Genomic DNA, 20,271 nt, shown 5'->3' with positions numbered 1-20,271 from the left:
TTAGATGATACACCTACTAGGCCTGTTAATAACCCAACTGATAATAATCTAAATGATGCCCCGCCTGACCCTCTTGTAGTAACCCCTACTTTTAATAGACAACCTTGTAAACGGACCGAAACATCTCTTGTTGGCACTTTTTACTCAACTAAGAGAACAAAATAAGGCTAAGTGTAAAACTTATGGGTCTTTGATAGCTCATAAATATACTGGAGACCGTAGCAGTACGAGTACTTTGACTAGACACATAAAGAAACACCCTAGAGATAAAGCTAGATATTTACCAATGAAAGATGCGCAAGAGTGTAGAAGTTTAGATACTGAGGTTAATCCTAGTACAAGGTCAAATCTAGTTCAACTAAAAATTAACACTGTTACCGATGACATTTTATATTATGATCCAAATAAAGATCATGAAGAATTGGCAAAAATGGTTACTGTTATATGCTTACCCTATAGTTTTCCTTCTAACTCTCACTTTGTGCATTATGTTAGAAGAGTTTTAATCCTACTTATAAAGGATGACCTCACACAACCGTAAAGAGCGATATTTATAAATATAAATATAAATATGAATATGAACAATATTTGCGCTATTTATTTACTCATGTAGATTGTCGCATTGCTATTACTATTGATATTGGTAGAAGTGGTAATGACTGTGATTATCTAACTGTTACAAGTCATTGGATAGATAAGGACTGGATAATGCAAAAGCGCATTATTGCTTATAGAATAATTAATTCACGCCACACAGGTAAGTTTATTGCTAACAGAGTTGCAGATATTTGTAGATATTTTTGCGTTAGAGATAAAACAATATCGGTTTCAATAGATAATGCTTCTAGTAACACTAATGCTATAGGCTTGCTTACAACTACACTAAATCCTGCATTTAGTAATATTTTTCATGTTAGATTTATTTATCATATTTACCATTTAATAGTCGGTGATGGTATGAAAATTTTAAATGTGGAAATTGAAAAGGTTAAAATGGCTCTTAATTGGCTTTTTTATTCAAACCGTAGAAGTAAACTTAGAAAATATTTTAAAAAAGTGATGAATTTGGCCTTAGAGAAAGAAAGGTTCCTAAACCTTGTTCGACTAGATGGAATTACATGTATGAAAGTTTAGTTGTTGCATATGAATATAGAAACCCAATAAACGCAACGTATAATGCTCATGTTGGTGGTGATGATGATGATGATGATGATGATGATGAGCACCTCACAAATCAGGATTGGACTAATACATATAAACTATAAATTATAAGACATTCCCTTGTTTATTTTATATTTAAATTTGATAATATAGCTTATATATATTATATATATATAATATATATAGTATATAAATTATATATATATATATAATATATAGTATATATTATATATATATATATATATAAGCAATTTATATTAGTGTATATATATATATATATATATATAGTTTACAAGAAAATGCCTTAGATAAGAAAAATTCAAAAAAAAAAGCCCGAAACACTTAGGCCCGTGAGCCCGACCCATTTAGCCCGGGACCATGTGGGTTTAGCCCACAGTGGGCCGGTTCCAACTATTCGGGACCATTTGGACTAGCCCGTTTAGCCCATTTAGGCCCTAACCCGACCCAGAATACAGCCTTAGATGGACATTGCAATGTAACTACCGGAAGCTGTGAATGGCAGAATATGGCTCACATGGGATCCAAATGTGTATAGTATTAATGTTGAAAAAGTGGAGGCTCATATTATACACTGCCTAGTTAAAGGCAGATTGGATGGATTGAATCATATCTAACATTGGTATATGGCTTCAATATGGTTGATCAAAGAAAGGAGTTATGGACAAGTCTTGCTGATATCTCTGCACACACAAACAAACCATGGCTGATAGGTGGTGATTTTAATGTTATGCTATATACACAAGACAGGATGTATGGCAACCCTGTGAAACTAAATGAAATTACTGACTTTTCTGATTGCATACACAATCTATTACTGAATGAACTACCATGGAAAAGAGATTACTATACCTGGTCCAATAATCAACAGGGGGCAGAAAGGATTGTGAGCAGAATTAATAGGATCTTTGGCAATGATAGCTGGGTGATGAACTGGGGTCATGTGTACGCAGAATATGATATACCTTTAATCTCTTATCACTCTCCAATGCTCGTCAATATAAAAATTGTGAAACTTAGCATTAGAACTCCTTTTAGGGTTTTTAATGTATTGGCCTCCCATGATGAGTTTGATACAATTGTTGGCAATCTATGGAGAAGAAATGAAACTGAAAATCAAACGGAGAACATTTGGAAGAAACTAAAAGCTCTGAAACTCTATTCAAAAGCCTTAATACTAATGAGTATAAGGGCATTGCTGAGAGAATTGAGAATGCGAGGGCTGATCTTATTCAAGTTCAAGAGGAAATGAGGATACAATAATCAGATAATATGCTACTATAAGAGAAGACTATCCTACAGAACTTGGAGAAATGGTCACTTATTGAGGAAAATATCCTCAAACAGAAGGCTAGAGTGAAATAGATCAAGCTTGGACATGCCAATACTAAGTACTTATCTGTTGTCATGAAGGAGAGAAGTCAAAGAAAACAGATACTAGAGATATACACTAATGACGAAATGAAAATGACTACTCCTAATAGCATTAAAAAGGAGATAGTTAAATTTTATAAGAGCTTAATGGGAAATGTTGTTGCATCTTTGCCTGCTATCAGCAAGGAAACTATGAAAAATGGACCTAAACTCACTCATGAACAACAGTTGAGCTTATGTGTGGAAGTAACATAGGAAGAGGTATATCCAACATTGTGTGCAATACATGAAGATAAGGCCCCTAGAGTGGATGGATATCTCTCGCTTCTTCAAAAGAGCATGGTCAATGATCAAAAGTGATGTAGTGAGAGCAATTAAGGATTTCTTCACTACCGGTAAGCTATATAAAGCCATAAATTGCACTGCAATTACACTGCTACCTAAGGTAAGCAATCTTACAATAACAAGATATTTCAGACATATTGCATGTTGCTCGGTACTATATAAGATCATCTCAAAGATGATGGTAAATAGATTACAGAAAGTTATAGCAAACATCATTATTGAAGCACAAGGTGGTTTCATTTCTGGGAGGAAAATTGCAGACAACATCATCTTGGCTCATGAGCTTATCAAAGCTTATACAAGGAAGAATACTTCTCCTAGATGAATGATCAAAATAGACCTGACCAATGCCTATGGTTATGTGAAGTGGATCTTTTTGGAGCAGGTCATGATTGAGCTAAGATTCCCTAGAAGATTTCAGGATTGGGTTCTAACCTGTGTTAAGATTGTGAGCTACTCAATTGTGGTGAATAGAGAGCCTTCAGTTCCTTTCCCAGCCGCTAAAGGACTGAGACAAGGTGATCCCATTTCATATTTCCTATTTGCAATTGTAATGAAGTACTTGAGTAGAAGCCTTAAAGGATTTCAAAAGGATAAGGAGTATAAATATCACCATAGATGTTCAAAGCTAGGTATTACACATCTCAGTTTTGCTGATGATTTGCTCCTATTTGCAAGAGGTGATATACCTTATGTTACTCAGCTTCAACAATGCCTTAACCAATTTTATAGAGCCTCAAGACTACAAGCTAATCAGACTAAGAGCTTTATCTACTATGGAGGTGTTACACAAGTAGTGAAAGATGAGATGCAACAAATATTTGGTTACTCCAGAGGTGAACTCCCAGTAAAATACTTAGGAGTGCCTTTATCAACTAAGAAGATGTCCTTTGCTCAATGGCAACCTCTGATAGAGAAAACGGTAGCTAGAATCTCCTCCTGGACAGCAAAAAAACTATCTTATGCAGGAAAGATTCAGCTAGTACAATCAGTCATGTTTGGTATACAAGCTTATTGGTCACAATTATTCTTAATCCCAAGCAAATTTATCAAAATAATAGAGGCTTACTGTAGGAGTTATGTATGGTCTGGTTATAATGTTATCACAAGAAGATCACTTGTGACTTGGGAGAAAATGTGTACACCTATGAGTGCAGGAGGTCTAAATCTCATCAACCTGAAACTTTGGAATATGGCTGCTGCTGCTAAAAATCACTAGGATCATGCACATAAGGTGGACAAGATGTGGGTTAGGTGGATCCATTCCTATTATATATAAAACTAACAGCTAAATGACATGCCAATTCTTCAATAGGCTTCTTCTGGTCAGAAAGCTGATTGGAGCAAGGGAGATAGTGGACCTAAGTTAGACAATGGCTCAAGGAAAATGTAGCATGATCAGACAACTCTATTACCAGATGCTAGGACAACTACCTAGAGTGGAATGGAAGACCTTCATGTTCAGAAATGAAGCAAGAGCCAAAACTCAGTTTACTATGTGGATGTTCCTTCAAAACAAACTACTTACAAGTGATAGACTCGTGCAATGGGGTATGCCATAGAAACAGTATATGTCATGTGCCAATTGCATAATGAGAGCAGAAACCATCTCTTTGTGGAATGTGTCTTTGCTCAAAAGATATGGAACATGGTTCTAATATGGCTTCAGATGCAACCACATGGTCTGAAATCATGGAACCAACATTGGAGATGTGCAATGGATAAGGCTAAAGGAAAATCTCAAGCAGTTGTTGCCTTCAAGATGATATATGTTGACATAATCCACATGATATGGTGCGAAACAAACAATCGAGTATTTGAGAAGGCCAGTAGAGATATAGATGAAATAGCAAGAACTATAGCATGCATATATAATGTTAGAGCTAATGCTGGAACTAGGAGACTACTGCAGCAGTTAAAATTTTGAATAATGATTAGTGTTAGTTGATTTAATAGTTAAAAGGTGAGGTGAGAGGTTTAACTGATGTACAGGGAGAGATAGTTACAATATAGAGACATCTGACTGAGTTTGAAGTCAGGTATGATTTTGTAATGATTCACTTGGTGATTAATAAAAATCCTTTAATTATAAAAAAAAGAAGAAAAGATAATAACAAAATATTGTTGAATAGTAATGGTGTTGATGAATAATGTTATACCAAATTTGGTATAATATTATTCACAAACTAAAATGGTGTTAGATTGAAGCACCAAAACACCAAATCTTATACCAAAATAGCATTTGGCATAACAGTTGGCGCAAGATTGGAGATGGTCTAAGAATGGCATTTGGACCTAAAAAGCTCCAGATATTAAAGATAGTAACCTACGAAGAAAGAATATGCTATCTATTTTATTTAATTAAATTAAGTGGTAAATTCCTTTCATCATACTATATTATAAGTGGGAAGGCCTAAATTGAAACTCAAAAGATCAAAATAGCCATCAATAGTTGAATGACAGTTTTAGCCCTAATCTAATCATTACTCCTGTACCGAATAGTGAGTTTTCCCTCTATCCGTAAATGATTAATTAATTAATTAATTAAATGCGAGATTAGTGTGAAATTCATGTGTCTACATTCAAGCACTTAATGTAATTATAATAAAACAAAAAATAAATTAATAAACTAAAATGGGACAAATGTGGGCCCATATTGAACGGGAGAAATTTAAAAAAGTCAGATTTACAAGTGATCATTCAAAAATAGCCCCAGTTTTAAAAGTAATCGAAATTTAGCCACTTTTCATGTAAAGATAAATCTGAACGAAAGTAATATTTAAAATCTGGAAAATACTCCAGCATAATATACTAGAATTCCAGTATAATATACTGGAACTATACTGGAGTTCCAGCATAAGTATACTGGATTATATTGGAGTTCCAGTATAATATATTGGAGTTCTCGTATAATATATCGGTCCAGTATAATATGCTGAAAGTTCATACACATGTACTCTAATTTCTAGTATATTATATTGAAACTTTCCGCGTGTTGGAGTTCCAACATAATATGCTGGAAGTTCATACATAGGTGCACCGATCTCTAGTATATTATGCTGGAACTTTTCGTTTTGCAGCAAAATAGTGGCTATTTTTTAATGACTTTGCAAACACTGGCTATTTTTGATGACCAGTCAGAAAACTGACTAGCCCGTGCTATTTTTACATATTGATATGTTGGACTTTAGTAAGGCCTTTGATTTTCTCAGCTTGAGCAGTTTATTTCTTCTTCCTTTCAAAATTACAATAACATCTCAAACATTTTAATGAGTAGAGCAATTACTATAAGGGGTCGTTTGGTAGGGTGCATAAGAATAATACTGAATAGGGTGTATTAGTAATGCTGGTATTAGTTATGTTTGCATTAGTTATGCTGGTATTAGTTATGCTGACATATTTCTTATCCATTATTTGGTTTGATGTATTAAAGCATTGCACAGTTTCTAAAAGAATTGTTTGTTTACAAAAATGCCCTCAAAACTAGTCCACGCTCTAACTTTTTAAAAGAAACATATATTGAGAAATATTTTTATATGAAAAAGTTTTAAAATAATTATTTTATTTGTCTACCTATATTATAAAATAAAATTAAATATTTATTTATAAAAAAGGAAATATGTTAAGTATTTATTTATTTACTAGGGATATAATTTTATTTTTCACTATTTGTATTATTTTGAACTTGCATTAATATACTAATTAGCATATTTTAATCAAGCATAAATTTTGAAGGATAATTTTGTCTTTAACTAAGCTAATGCATGCATTAAAACCCATTGCATTGCTAATACCATGATTTTCTATGCATTAGTTATGCATAGGATAATACCAAATATGATGTATAACTAATGCTTGCATAACTAATGCATAAGTTCAAAATGTCTACCAAACAATGTATTATTAATACACAAAGCTAATGCATGCATTAGCTTATCCAATGCATCCTACCAAACGACCCCTAATAGAAAATGTCAGTCAAGTTAATGCATAATCTCATCGGTTGCAGAAAACCGTCAAACATCCAATAAAATTGATAATGATGTGTGTATATACAGGGTGTGTATATATATATATATATATATATATATATATCCCATCAGTTGAAGAAAATCATCGGTTACCACATACTCAATATTAAATTCAAAGCAAGCATAAGCTTCAAGGGCGGCCCTTCCATAAAGCAAGTAAAGCAACCAATTTAGGCCACATATTTGTGAGGGGCCCATTTTTTGTTATACCTAATAGACTCTATATAAGTTTAAAAAAGAGTTCTGTAAAGTGAAAAAGTTTGATTTTTTTCTTTAACAAATATAGAGAAGAAAGATTTGCAACTGCTATGATTTCTTCCAAGGAAATTGCACTTGAAATGAATATCGAACCTGAATTTCGTAAGAAACATGTGGTATATAGGAAGTAACAATTTGTTGCGAATATTGATAATAAAATCTCAAAATCTTTCGAAGAGTTTGATTACTTTTATACATAATAGACAAGGATAATTTTTCACTTCAAAATAGATTTGAACAATTCGAAGTATATGAAAATATTTTTGGTTTTCTATTTGGCAGTAAAACTAGGATAACTAGATGTTGAAAATTTTAAAAAATATTTCCTTAATCTTGAATGTTCCTTAAAGCATAATAATCAATTCGATATTGATGATTTAGATTTATTTTCTGAATTAAAAGTATTAAGAAAAATAGTACAATTAGAAGATAGCAGTTTAAATGATACACTTAATCAAATAAAAAGATTTAATTCTTTTCCAAATGCCTAAATTGCTTATGAAATAATGTTAATAACTCATGCTACCGTTACTTTAGCGGAAAGAAGTTTTCTAAATTAAAATTGATAAAATCTTACCTAAGAACAACAATGTCACAAGAAAGGTTAAATGGATTAATTATATTGTCAACCGAGAAATACTTTATATGAGTTATTGATTATATGAAAATTATTAATAACTTTGTATCTAAGAAAAGCTAAAAAAATAGACTTCAAATAAATAAATAAATTAAGACCTCTCATAAAGTTTGGCTTTAGACCATAAAATTCGTCGGGCCGCTCCTGATCAGATTATATAAATGGATTTTGGAATCACATGAAGTATTTTACTTCCCGTAGGAAAATTTGTAAGTTTTAATAGGCTTACATGTTCACTTCCTGCAAACCCCAAATCCTCTACAAGTTTCCACTCAAGTAAGTTAATTTTAGTTTTTGTTACTTTCCATGAGTATTCATGAAATGTACATATTATGATTATGCAAATTTGGGCTAGAAAGCACTTCCTACTGTTATTTAGTACTATGAAGTGGTGTCCTCTTTTTTTTTTTTTTTTTGTGTGTGTGTGTGTGTGTGTCTCTGTGTGTTAATAATATATCAGTAAGAAATGATATATTAGGTGTGAGAGGAAATTTTATTTGAATATCTAAAAATCGTCGAAGATATTTATTTTATCGAAATATTTTAAAGATCCATAGCATCTACTTTTTGCATAAAGTAATCCTTGAATAATATCATATACTGCTAACTGTCTAGGAATGGTGTTAATTTATTTAAGAAAAAATTTATTTTGAATATTTAACAATCTAATATCTATATTTCCAGAGATATATATATACTGGATGAATTTGTTATATTTGTTGATTATCATGAATATGTAGCATAGTAAATTTTAGTTAACCAGATGTAATATGATATGATGAAGATTATGGAACATAATGATTCAATCGAATAGGAGATTCGAGTAAGTCTCTTCAAAATTTTAAAATGACGAGCAATTGATCCACTCCTTTTTTCACCATGCATGGCGAACAAATTTAAAAGGAACAACGTATTCTAAATTTTCTTACTATTTTTTAAATTTGTACTACTGTAGAGTTGTATCATATTTTCTTTTGCATTTTGTTTATGCCATAGGGATCGGATGTGCTCTTTGATATATTTTTTTTTGGTAATATATTGTCCGTTAATCACCAAAGCAATCATTTCAAACTAGCAAAGTCATCCTCGATTTGCTATAATCTTTCCATTCTTCTATCACTATAACTATACTATATGCAGTACATAAGGACTTTTATAACTATCATTATCTTTTGGTCTTTTGTAATTGCTGCTCTTTGTCTTTTTAGAACTGAAATTGCTGCATTTTTGTTCTTGCTACCCCTTGTGCTCTAATGTTGCATATGTGTGTCACTTCTCTTGCTATTTGCTCTTCATTCCTTAAATGATCTTCAAATATTCTGTTGTTCCTCTCTTTTCAAATCCCATAAATGTATTCTGCATACATCATCTTCAATATTCTTGCTTTGGATGACTTTCCTTTGGATTGGAGAATCAACCATGTAACCATCTGTGACCAAGGATTCATCGGGGAATCCCATATTTATAGCCATCTCAGTAATCTCAAGCATACTACTCTGGAGAAGCTGCACTCACCAAACAGATGAAGATGTGATTCATTTGCAGTTTGACATAAACTGCATCGTGGGCTTACTTGGATTCCCCATTTGGTTAATCTATCCATTGTTAGCATTCTCCCATGGAATTGGATCCACATTGTAAACACTGTTTTAGGTCTAGACTCATTATGAAATATCAAAGATCTCCACTCCACTTTGTTGTGATTTTCCAATAGGCCTAGATAAATTTGTTTAACAACACTCTGCCTTTGTTTTACTTCTGGCACTTGTTGCATTATTTTCCTAGCCTCCATAATCTTCTTCACCATCCAACTTGCCTGTTGTGGGATATTTATTTACAGCACACGTTGCCCATTGATATAGTATGTATGAATCCATCTTATCCCAGCTTTGTCTTGTTAGATCTAATTTTAATGATGAAAATAATAAATTGCCTTTTGTGTAGGAACTCTTGGATTGATGAAGGAACATATGGAAACGTATGGAGATTGACAGAATATAGGTGCAGTTAAAGGAAGCAATCAATCCTGAAGATACTGACGCAATCAATCCTAAAGATACTGACGAAATCAAGGGACGCGATTAAAGGAAGACGATATCTCAGAAGATACAGATGAGATCAATTATAGCTAAACTCGAGGAATCAGATAAATCAAGATCTCACTGAAGATTCAATCAAGTATCTAAATATAGAAGATCAAGATTCCAATAGAGCCGTTGAAGAACAACTTTATTCTTGGAAAGAATCAAACTCTTTCCAAGAATCAAACTCTTTCCAAGGATCAAATCTCTTGGGTTGACAAATCTTTCCAGAAATCAAGCCTCTCTCTCGAAGTATTTAAACCTGTAATCCCACCTTAGCTAGACATACTTTTATCGAACCAAACACCCTCTCTTTGTTCTACTGCAAACAAATATTATAGCTCTCTAAGACCTGTTGTGTAACAAGTTAGAGAAGAAAGAAAGAACAACACTGGTGAGACATTGTATCAAAAGAGACGAGTGATATAGGAATTAAGCTATCACGTCATTTCTATTGTACTCGAAGAAACACATTCACTAAAAAGAACTCCATTGTAACCCAAGGGGACTGGACTAGGATTCACATTGAATCCGAACCAGTATAAAAATTCCGGTATGCCACAACCCTAACTCCGAACCCGGTCGTGATGACGTCTCTCGTGAAGACAAGGCCAGCAAGTCTAACCCAAATCATCTTTTAAAGCAGTTAATTAACACAAATATAGTCTAAACATGGTTTAATAATACTAAATAGCGGAAAATATAGAAAAAAATATGCGAAAATCTAGCCCTAACCGGGGTGTCACAAGTCATGAGCATCTATGAGTCATAATACAAGTCTGTTAATCCAATAACTAGTACCATGTCCGTAAGGAATATAAAAGACGAGATAATAGAGACATGGGGCTGCAGACATCAACAACTACCTCGTAATCCCTGAAAGCCGCCTGAAACTGGAGGAATCAACACTCAAGAGCGGAACCAGCAACGCCTGAATCTGCACACATGGTGCAAGGAGTAATGTGAGTACTCCGACCCAATGAGTAATAACTATAAATAATGACGGAAGATAAGAAATCACGTAAAAACACAAGACATTCCATACTAAAGCAGAAAAATCACTTTAAATAGTAAAACAGTGAAAAATCAAGTAAAAATTCCTTTTTCCAACAAGTAAAACAAGTAGTTTACAAGTGAGCAACAAAATGGAAATTCGCCCCTCGGGCATGATATCAACAAATCCGCCCCTCAGGCAACATCTCAGAATAGTACCATCCCCTCGGGATCAATATCAGAACAGTGCCAGCCCCTCGGGCTCAATATCAGAACAGTGATAGCCCCTCGGGCTCAATATCAGAACAGTAACAGCCCCTCGGACTCAATATCAGAACAATAACAACCCCTCAGGCTCAATATCAGAACAATAACAACCCCTCAGGCTCAATATTAGAACAGTAACAACCCCTCAGGCTCAATATCAGATCACAATGGGTACCCGCGCTCACTAGGGATGTACAGACTCCGGGAGGGGCCCCTTACGGCCTAAGCGCAATATCAAGCCATCTCGTGGCATCAAATCTAGGCCCTCAGCCTCATATCAATCAAGCCACCTCGTGGCGTATATAAGTATCTCAGGCCCTCGGCCTCATATCAGTACTAGTGTATCCTCACAACTAGACCCTCGACATTTAATCAGTCCAAAATCATCACAACCCCCTCGGGCAACAGTAAAACAATATTTCTCAGCCCAAAACATCATTTAGAATATCATTTAAATCTCAAAACTGAGTAAAATGGCTGAGTAGTAAAACAGTGGAAAAATAACAGGACTGAGTTCAAGTAATAAGTCAAAACAGTGAGAAAATGGTAGTAAAAATCCCCCAAGGATTCAAATAGTTGGCACGAAGCCCAAATATGGCAATTAACCCAAAGCATAATGAAAACAAATAAGTCTCAGTCAAATACGTGGTAAAATCATCAATGCGGGATGGGCCAAGTCACAATCCGTAATAGTATACGACCACACGCTCGTCATCAAACATGTGTCTCACATCAATATAGCACTACGATGTGCAATCCGGGGTTTTAAACCCTCATAGCATCATTTATAATCATTGCTCACCTCGAACCGACTAATTCTTTAGCTCGCGATGCCTTTGCCCCTCGAATTGGCCTCCACGCGCGTCGAATCTATCCAAAATCAGAACGAATACGTCACAATATGCTAAGGGAACAAAGCTCAAGCAAAACAATCGAAAAATATCAAAAATCCCGAAATTAGCAAAACCCGAGCCCCGAGCCCACTTCTCGAAATTTAGAAATTTTTACATCAACGGGTTACTTATCTCCCCACGAGTTCATACATACCAAAAGTTCTCAAATCTGACCCCCAATGGTCCTCCAAATCCCCAATTAGAATCTCAAAATCCCAAGCCCTATTTCTTCCATTTTTAGCAAGAATTCAATGATTTTCTAGGTGTATTTCACAATATAAACGAGTTTTAGGTCCAAAATTCTTACCTCCCAACGTTTCTCCTTGAATGCCTCTTCAATCTCCTTCAAAAGGCTCTCAAAATGATCAACTATGGCTGAAAAATGGACCCAAATCGCGGACAAGAGGACTTAAAAACAATCTGCCCAGGCTTCATCGAGTTGTACCTTGCGTTGTGCAGGTTGTACATCCTCTTACCATTTTCCCTACTGTACACCTTCTGTTAAAATGCCTATAACTCCTTGTGAAAATATCCAAATGACAAACAATTTGAATAATTAAAGACTAGACTCGAAGATCTTTTGTTTTAAGATATGAGCTTCCAAACTGGACTCCTCGCACCAGAAATTTTCTGATGCACAGCTGAAGCTCAAAAAAATCTGCAACTTTTCCAAAGATGAAATAGTCCGTTTAACTACCTGAAACTCACCCGAGGCCACTGGGACCTCAACCAAACATGCCAACATATCCCATAACATCATTCAAACTTGTTCCCAGCTTCGGAACACTCAAAACAACATCACAACACCAAATTCGCATTGAATTCAAGCCTACAACAACAACGACCTAGTATAATCCCACAAGTGGGGTCTGGGATTTCAAAATCTTCTAAATCACTTTTGATCTTCTAAATCACTTTTGGATTCAAGCCTAATAATTTCAAAATCTTCTAAATCACTTTTGATCAAAAACCCAACCAAACCACGTCCGAATGACATGAAATTTTGCACACATATCCCAAATGACACAATGGAACTACTGTAACTCTTGAAATTCCATTACGACCCCTATATCAAAATCTCACCTATCAACCGGAAAACGCCAAAATATCAACTTCGCCAATTCAAGCCTAAATCTACTACGAACCTCCAAACTCCTTCTAATCACGCTCCTAAGTCATAAATCACCTCCCGGAGCTAACCGAACCATAGTAACTCACATCCGAGCCCTCTAACACATAAGTCAATATCCAGTTGACTTTTCCAACTTAAGCTTCCTTAAAAGAGACTAAGTATCTCAAACCTTACCAAAATCATTCCGGAATGACTTCAAATTTTGCACACAAGCCACATTCGATATTACAGACCTACTCCAACTTCCTAAATCGGAATCCGACCACGATATCAAAAAGTCAACTCTCGGCCAAACTTCTCAAAAACCTTCAAATTTCTAACTTTCGCCAAAATGCGTCCAATTGTCCTACGGACTTCCAAATCGAAATCCGAACATGCTCCTAAGTCCAAAACACCATACGAAACTATTGGAATTATCAAAATTCCATTCCGGGGTTGTTTGATCAAAAGTCAAATCTCCGGTCAAATTTAAAAAATCTTTAGCCTTAGATTTCTAGATTCAGTTAAATGGCGATAATTTGAGCTAGGGACCTCCGAATTCGATTTCGGGCATATGACCAAGTCCCAAATCACGATACGGAACTACCAGAATGGACAAAACTTGGATCCGAGTTCGTTTGCTCAAAATATTGACCGAAGTCAACTCAGTTAAGTTTTAAAGCTCTAATTCACAATTTAATCCATTTTTACATAAAAACCTTTCGGAAAATTATATGGACTGTGCACGCAAGTCGAGGAATTATTGATACCACTTTTCAAGGTCTTAAAATACCGAGATAGTTATTTAATTTAAAGGTGACATTTTGGGTCATCACATTCTCCACCTCTAAAACAAACGTTCGTCCTCGAACGTACTAAGAATTATTCTCAGGTTGCCAAATTGACGATTTTTCTTTTACACAAATATTCGCGGTTGATCCCACATTACCACATTCAACATAAGTCTGACAATACCATTTCAATTGAGATTATTTCCTTTATCCATATTTGTAAACTTGAAGACCAAATTTCTTAATCTCCAATCATTTCCAGAAAGGTCCGATTTTCACGTCAACACATGATATTAGTCTCGACTGGCTATAGCAACTCATGCCTACGCAACCATCAGATATGGGGTATTACATCTACCCCACTTAGGGTCATTCATCTTCAAATGAGAAGTAGAGTCCGTCCTCAAATACATAATGTAACTTATCTCTTTCTTTGCACATCTCAATATCCCAAATTTTTCTAACTCCCAAATTTTTTAGAAATTTCGGCAGAGTCTCCCCTATAATTGAGCCTATCCACCTGCCAGAGTAACACCAAAACAACTCCTAACAACATGTCCACAACCCAGCAAGGCACCACAAAGTATATATCAATATCACTAATCTCCGCATTACAAGCACTACATTATCACAATGATATTCATACAAGATTTGTTTTCACCACAAGGACCTGATACTTATATGACATCTACTGCAACTTGTAGCTCGGTTTAAGTATTTCTCATTATATTAAAACACAAGGATCCCATCCTCAACTCTGTACCACAAGTAATATGCACATCGTGCCAAATTGGAACATTGCATTTTCTTCTTTGAATAATTTTCCGTTTAACAAAATCACAACACATAATGATAAACATAGCTATCTCCATTGAATCTCCCAACAGGAGTATTCACATAAGCAGATTTCAGAATTACGAAGCTCACTCATAAGTGGAGCACAATAGGAGGACTTGCCTTGATACTCAGAACCGAATCAAGTTAAGAAAATTGTTGTTTTATAATAATTCAAGACCGTACGTGTAATGATACCATCTGGTGTTGCGACCTCAGCCATACCATAGAAAATATATCAACGGGTTGGGTCTCCACCTCTAGGAGTCTCACCTCCACCTCTAACATCCTGACCCCTACCTCTGGCTGGTCATTTAAGTGGAGTGGTAACTGCAATGGGGCACGTAGCCTTAGTGCTTTTATAAAATATGTTTCTCCCAAGTCTAGGACAATTTTCCCATGATATGCCTAGTACTACCATATTCATAGCAATCTCTTTGAGGGTTCAGCTGCTCATACTGAGTCTATGCTAGATAACTGGAATAACCATTATACAAAGCTCGTGTCGGTAGTGCATTAAAAGAAATTACTAGAGCTCCCTGAGTAATCAGATATATTGACTGGACTGGCCGGCTACCCGAGCCCTTGTCATAATAATTTGTAGTTGTAGAGTAGAATCCATTGAATCCTTTAAAACCTCAAGACCTATTGGTCTCCTTAGCTTCCTCTTTTCCTCATCTAGAACACATTCTAACATTTTGGTTTTTTCTACCACTAGTCGAGATGAAGCATCAGCCTGTAGCTTCCCAAGTTGTATAAAATTTCAATATCATAATTGAGTCCTTTAATGAGTCTGTGGACTCGCTCTATAGCTTAGGAACCAAAGTAGGAATATGACAGCTAACTTATTGAACCTGATGACATATTCTGACACTGTCATGGTGCCCTGACACAACCGTTCAGACCACATATACCACATATTATAGAGAATACAGAAGACAAACTCCTTCAAAAATATTTCTGAGAACTGAGCCGAGTAGGTGGTGTTGTATTGGCTAGTCTGCCCTCTTCTAGACTTGCCACATACACCGACGACTAATTTGTGCTTTTGCTATGTTGACTCAACGCTGCCGAGCTAACCTATTTATTCATATACTCTTCGATTCTTCTTTGGGGTAGCTCTTTCCCCTAATTATGCACAATAATCACAAAAGTATAGCTCCATCAAGATAAATCTTGGCACAAACTACATAGTGCAGAAGATCGTCAACCACTGTACTTCCTCTAAAGCGCCCCAAAATCTGCAACCTTGACTTCCACACTGAGCAAACTTCTGTTAATGTGAAGTTATTTTTTTTAACTCATATAAATCAACCAGACGCCAAGGTCCGTTGCACCCCTACATGATTCACTGGGTGATCTTCTCAATGCATCCGCATCTTCAGACAGAACCATAACGGGTCTAGTAAATACATAATCTTTCCATCACCTCTTGGCGGAACCCATCATCTGAAACACAGTAAAATCAACCCCCATTGCTTCCAACTACTCCCATGTTCTACGATACTTCATAGCAGCGGTTCAGAAAATCCTGTGGGTACTCAGAAGGTGTACCATTGAAATGGACTGGAAATAGCTTGGTAAACTTGTCCAATCTCAGCAAAGCCTCAAAAGACAAGGCATGCCTGTCATCGGCCCGTGCCGCAATAACTGGTTGAGCTGCCCCAACTGGATGAGATTAAGCTAAATCTTTCATAAGCTAATGCAACACAACCCATCTAATTCCTTAAACCATTTGCAAATCTCGCATTCACCCTCGTAACAATCAAGCCCATTCTCATAAACGATCCAAACTCAAATTGCAACATATATATTTCACTGGTAAAAGAGGACTGCCAACCAACAATAAAAGGATCGCACAAACTTCAGAACATCCCGCAGAAGATAATCCACTTGCTTAGCCTCAAACTGGTATCTCTCTTTACTCTTTTATAATCATAACTATTACACAATCACTTAAGCCCCCTCTGAGTTTGAACTCATAACACAACATGAAGATTTACTCCGCTCCACAACTAAACTACACGAGAGGTCCTTCAATAAACCCATAGCTCAAGGCCATATGCCAACTCAAGACAGAAGTCAAACATCCAATAATCCTTGCTACATCCTCAGCAAACTCTTCCCGTCACATTCGAACAATTTAAACACATCTCGAAATCAAATCATACTCACCCCCTAGTCATTCAGTCACAAATCCCACCAATAAGGACACAAATGGACATATAAGTCCCAAATGCACATGCTCACACAATCAAAATCTCAGTACTCAAGCCACAGACAAAACCTGGCCTCAAGTCCTCCAGACTGGCCCAACATCACACATAGAAATCACATCTCGCACCTCATCTATGGAATCGCAAGCTGTCGATGCACAACAGATACTGAGCACTCATGTGTGCATACGAACGCATGGAAGGAATTCAAAGAGTTACATCTCAAGCTGAATCAAGGATGCACGATAATAATTCAAGAATGTGAAATTTTTCCTAAAGGTTATGCAGCCTCCCGAAGATAAGTACAGATGTCTCCGTACCGATCTGCAAGACTCTACTAAACCTGCTCATGACTCGTGAGACCTATGTAACCTAGGGCTTTGATACCAACTTGTCACGACCCTAACCCCGAACCCGGTCGTGATGGCGCCTCTCGTAAAGACAAAGCTAGCTAGTCTAACCCAAATCATCATTTAAAGCAGTTAATTAACACAAATATAGTCTAAACATGGTTTAATAATACTAAATAGCGAAAAATATAGAAAACAAATATGCAAAAATCTAGCCCGACATAGCCCTAACCGGGGTGTCACAAGTCATGAGCATCTATGAGTCATAATACAAGTCTGCTAATCCAATAACTAGTACCATGTCCGTAAGGAATATAAAAGACGAGATAATAGAGACACGGGGCTACAGACGTCAACAACTACCTCATAATCCCTGAAAGCCGCCTGAAACTGGAGGAATCAGCACTCATGAGCAGAACCAGCAACGCCTGAATTTGCACACATGGTGCAGGGAGTAATGTGAGTACTCCGACCCAGTGAGTAATAAATATAAATAATGACTGAAGATAAAAAATCACATAAAAACACAAGACATTCCATACTAAAGTAGAAAAATCACTTTAAATAGTAAAACAGTGAAAAGTCAAGTAAATATTCGTTTTTCCAACAAGTAAAATAAGTAGTTTACAAGTGAGCAACAAAATGGAAATTCACCCCTCGGGCATGGTATCAACAAATCCGCCCCTCGGGCAACATTTCAGAACAGCACCAGCCCATCGGGCTCAATATTAGAACAGTGCCAGCCCCTCGGGCTCAATATCAGAATAGTGCCAGCCCCTCGGGCTCAATATCAGAACAGTAACAGCCCCTCGGGCTCAATATCAGAACAGTAACAACCCCTTGGGCCCAATATCAGATTAGTAACTACCCCTCAGGCTCAATATCAAAACAGTAACAGCCCCTCAGGCTCAATATCAGAACAGTAATAGCCCCTCGGGCTCAATATTAGATCACAATGGGTACCCACGCTCACTGGGGGTGTATAGACTCCGGGAGGGTCCCCTTACGACCCAAGCGCAATATCAAGCCATCTCGTGGCATCAAATCTAGGCCCTCAGCCTCTTATCAATCAAGCCACCTCGTGGCGTATATAAGTATCTCAGGCCCTCGGCCTCATATCAGTACTAGTGTATCCTCACAACTAGTCCCTCGGCCTTTAATCAGTCCAAAATCATCACAAGCCCCTCGGTCAATAGTAACACAATATTTCTCAGCCCAAAACATCATTTAGCATATCATTTAAATCTCAAAACTGAGTAAAATGGCTGAGTAGTAAAACAGTGGAAAAATAACAGGACTGAGTTCAAGTAATAAGTCAAAACAGTGAGGAAATGGTAGTAAAAGTCCCCATCAAATAGTTGGCACGAAGCCCAAATATGGCAATTAGCCCAAAGCATAATGAAAACAAATAAGTCTCAGTCAAATACGTGGTAAAATCATCAATGTGAGATGGACCAAGTCACAATCCGCAATAGTATACGACCACACGCTCATCATCAAACATGTGTCTCACATCAATATAGCACTACGATGTGCAATCCGGGGTTTCAAACCCTCATAGCATCATTTACAATCATTACTCACCTCGAACCGACTAATTCTTTAGCTCGCGACGCCTTTGCCCCTCGAATTGGCCTCCACGCGCGTCGAATCTATCCAAAATCAGAACGAATACATCACAATATGCTAAGGGAACAAAGCCCAACCAAAAACAATCGAAAAACATCCAAAATCTCGAAATTAGCAAAACCCGAGCCCCGGGCCCACTTCTCGAAATTCAGAAATTTTTACATCAACGGGTTCCTTATCTCCCCACGAGTTCATACATACCAAAAGTTCTCAAATCCAAACCCAAATGGTCCTCCAAATCCCCAATTAGAATCTCAAAATCCCAAGCCCTATTTCTTCTATTTTTAGCAAGAATTCAATAATTTTCTAGGTGGATTTCACAATATAAACGAGTTTTAGGTCCAAAATTCTTACCTCCAAACATTTCTCCTTGAATCCCTCTTCAATCTCCTTCACAAAACTCTCAAAATGATCAACTATGGCTGAAAAATGGACCCAAATCGCGGACAAGAGGACTTAAAAACAATCTGCCCAGGCTTCATCGAGTTGTACCTTGCGTTGTGCAGGTTGTACACCCTATTACCATTTTCCCTGATGTACGCCTTCTGTTAAAACGCCTATAAATCCTTGTGGTAATATCTAAATGACAAACGGTTTGAATATTTAAAAACTAGACTCGAAGATCTTTCATATGATAGGTTGTACACCATATGAATCTTTATATATTCCGAAATATGAGCTTCTAAAGTGCATCAGAAAATTCTGTCAAAACTGATCCACTGGCCATATTTGATCCATCATAACTTTCTGATAGAATATCCAAATCCTGAATGGTTTAACTTTCTAGAAACTAGAATGCAAGGCTACAACTTTTATGTTTTACAATATTTCTGATTCCTTATATATTTCAAGATAGGAGCTTTCAAACTGGACTCCTCGCACCAGAAATTTTCTAGTGCACAGCTGAAGCTCAAAAAAATCTACAACTTTTCCAAAGATGAAATAGTCCGTTTAACCACCCGAAACTCACCCGAGGCCACTGGGACCTCAACCAAACATGCCAACATATCCCATAACATCATTCAAACTTGTTCCAATCCTCGTAACGCTCAAAACAACATCACAACACCAAATTCGCATCGGATTCAAGCCTAAGAATTTCAAAATCCTCTAAATCACTCTTTTGATAAAAAACCCAACCAAACCACATCCGAATGACATAAAATTTTGCACACACATCCCAAATGACACAACGGAACTACTGCAACTCTTGGAATTCCATTCCGACCCTTATATCAAAATCTCACCTATCAACCGAAAAACGCCAAAATATCAACTTCGC

The 20,271-nt window shown here is 36.4% G+C and overlaps 1 protein-coding gene across 1 annotated transcript; it reads left to right on the top strand.

The window, feature by feature from the left end:
- Positions 1-4,444: 4,444 nt before the first annotated feature.
- On the top strand, positions 4,445-4,825 carry LOC138878648 (uncharacterized). The gene has a single exon (XM_070158337.1). The coding sequence runs from the start codon at positions 4,445-4,447 to the stop codon at positions 4,823-4,825; it is 381 nt and encodes a 126-aa protein (XP_070014438.1).
- Positions 4,826-20,271: the final 15,446 nt, after the last annotated feature.

Source organism: Nicotiana sylvestris, chromosome 9, assembly GCF_000393655.2.
Source record: "Nicotiana sylvestris chromosome 9, ASM39365v2, whole genome shotgun sequence".
Lineage (NCBI taxonomy): Eukaryota > Viridiplantae > Streptophyta > Magnoliopsida > Solanales > Solanaceae > Nicotiana > Nicotiana sylvestris.
The sequence above is the reverse complement of the archived record's forward strand: the minus strand, read 5'-3'. Positions and strand labels throughout refer to the sequence as shown.

Excerpts from the sequence above, each read along its gene's own strand:
- LOC138878648 (XM_070158337.1), top strand. The coding sequence starts at position 4,445 with ATGGGGTATGCCATAGAAACAGTATATGTCATGTGCCAATTGCATAAT.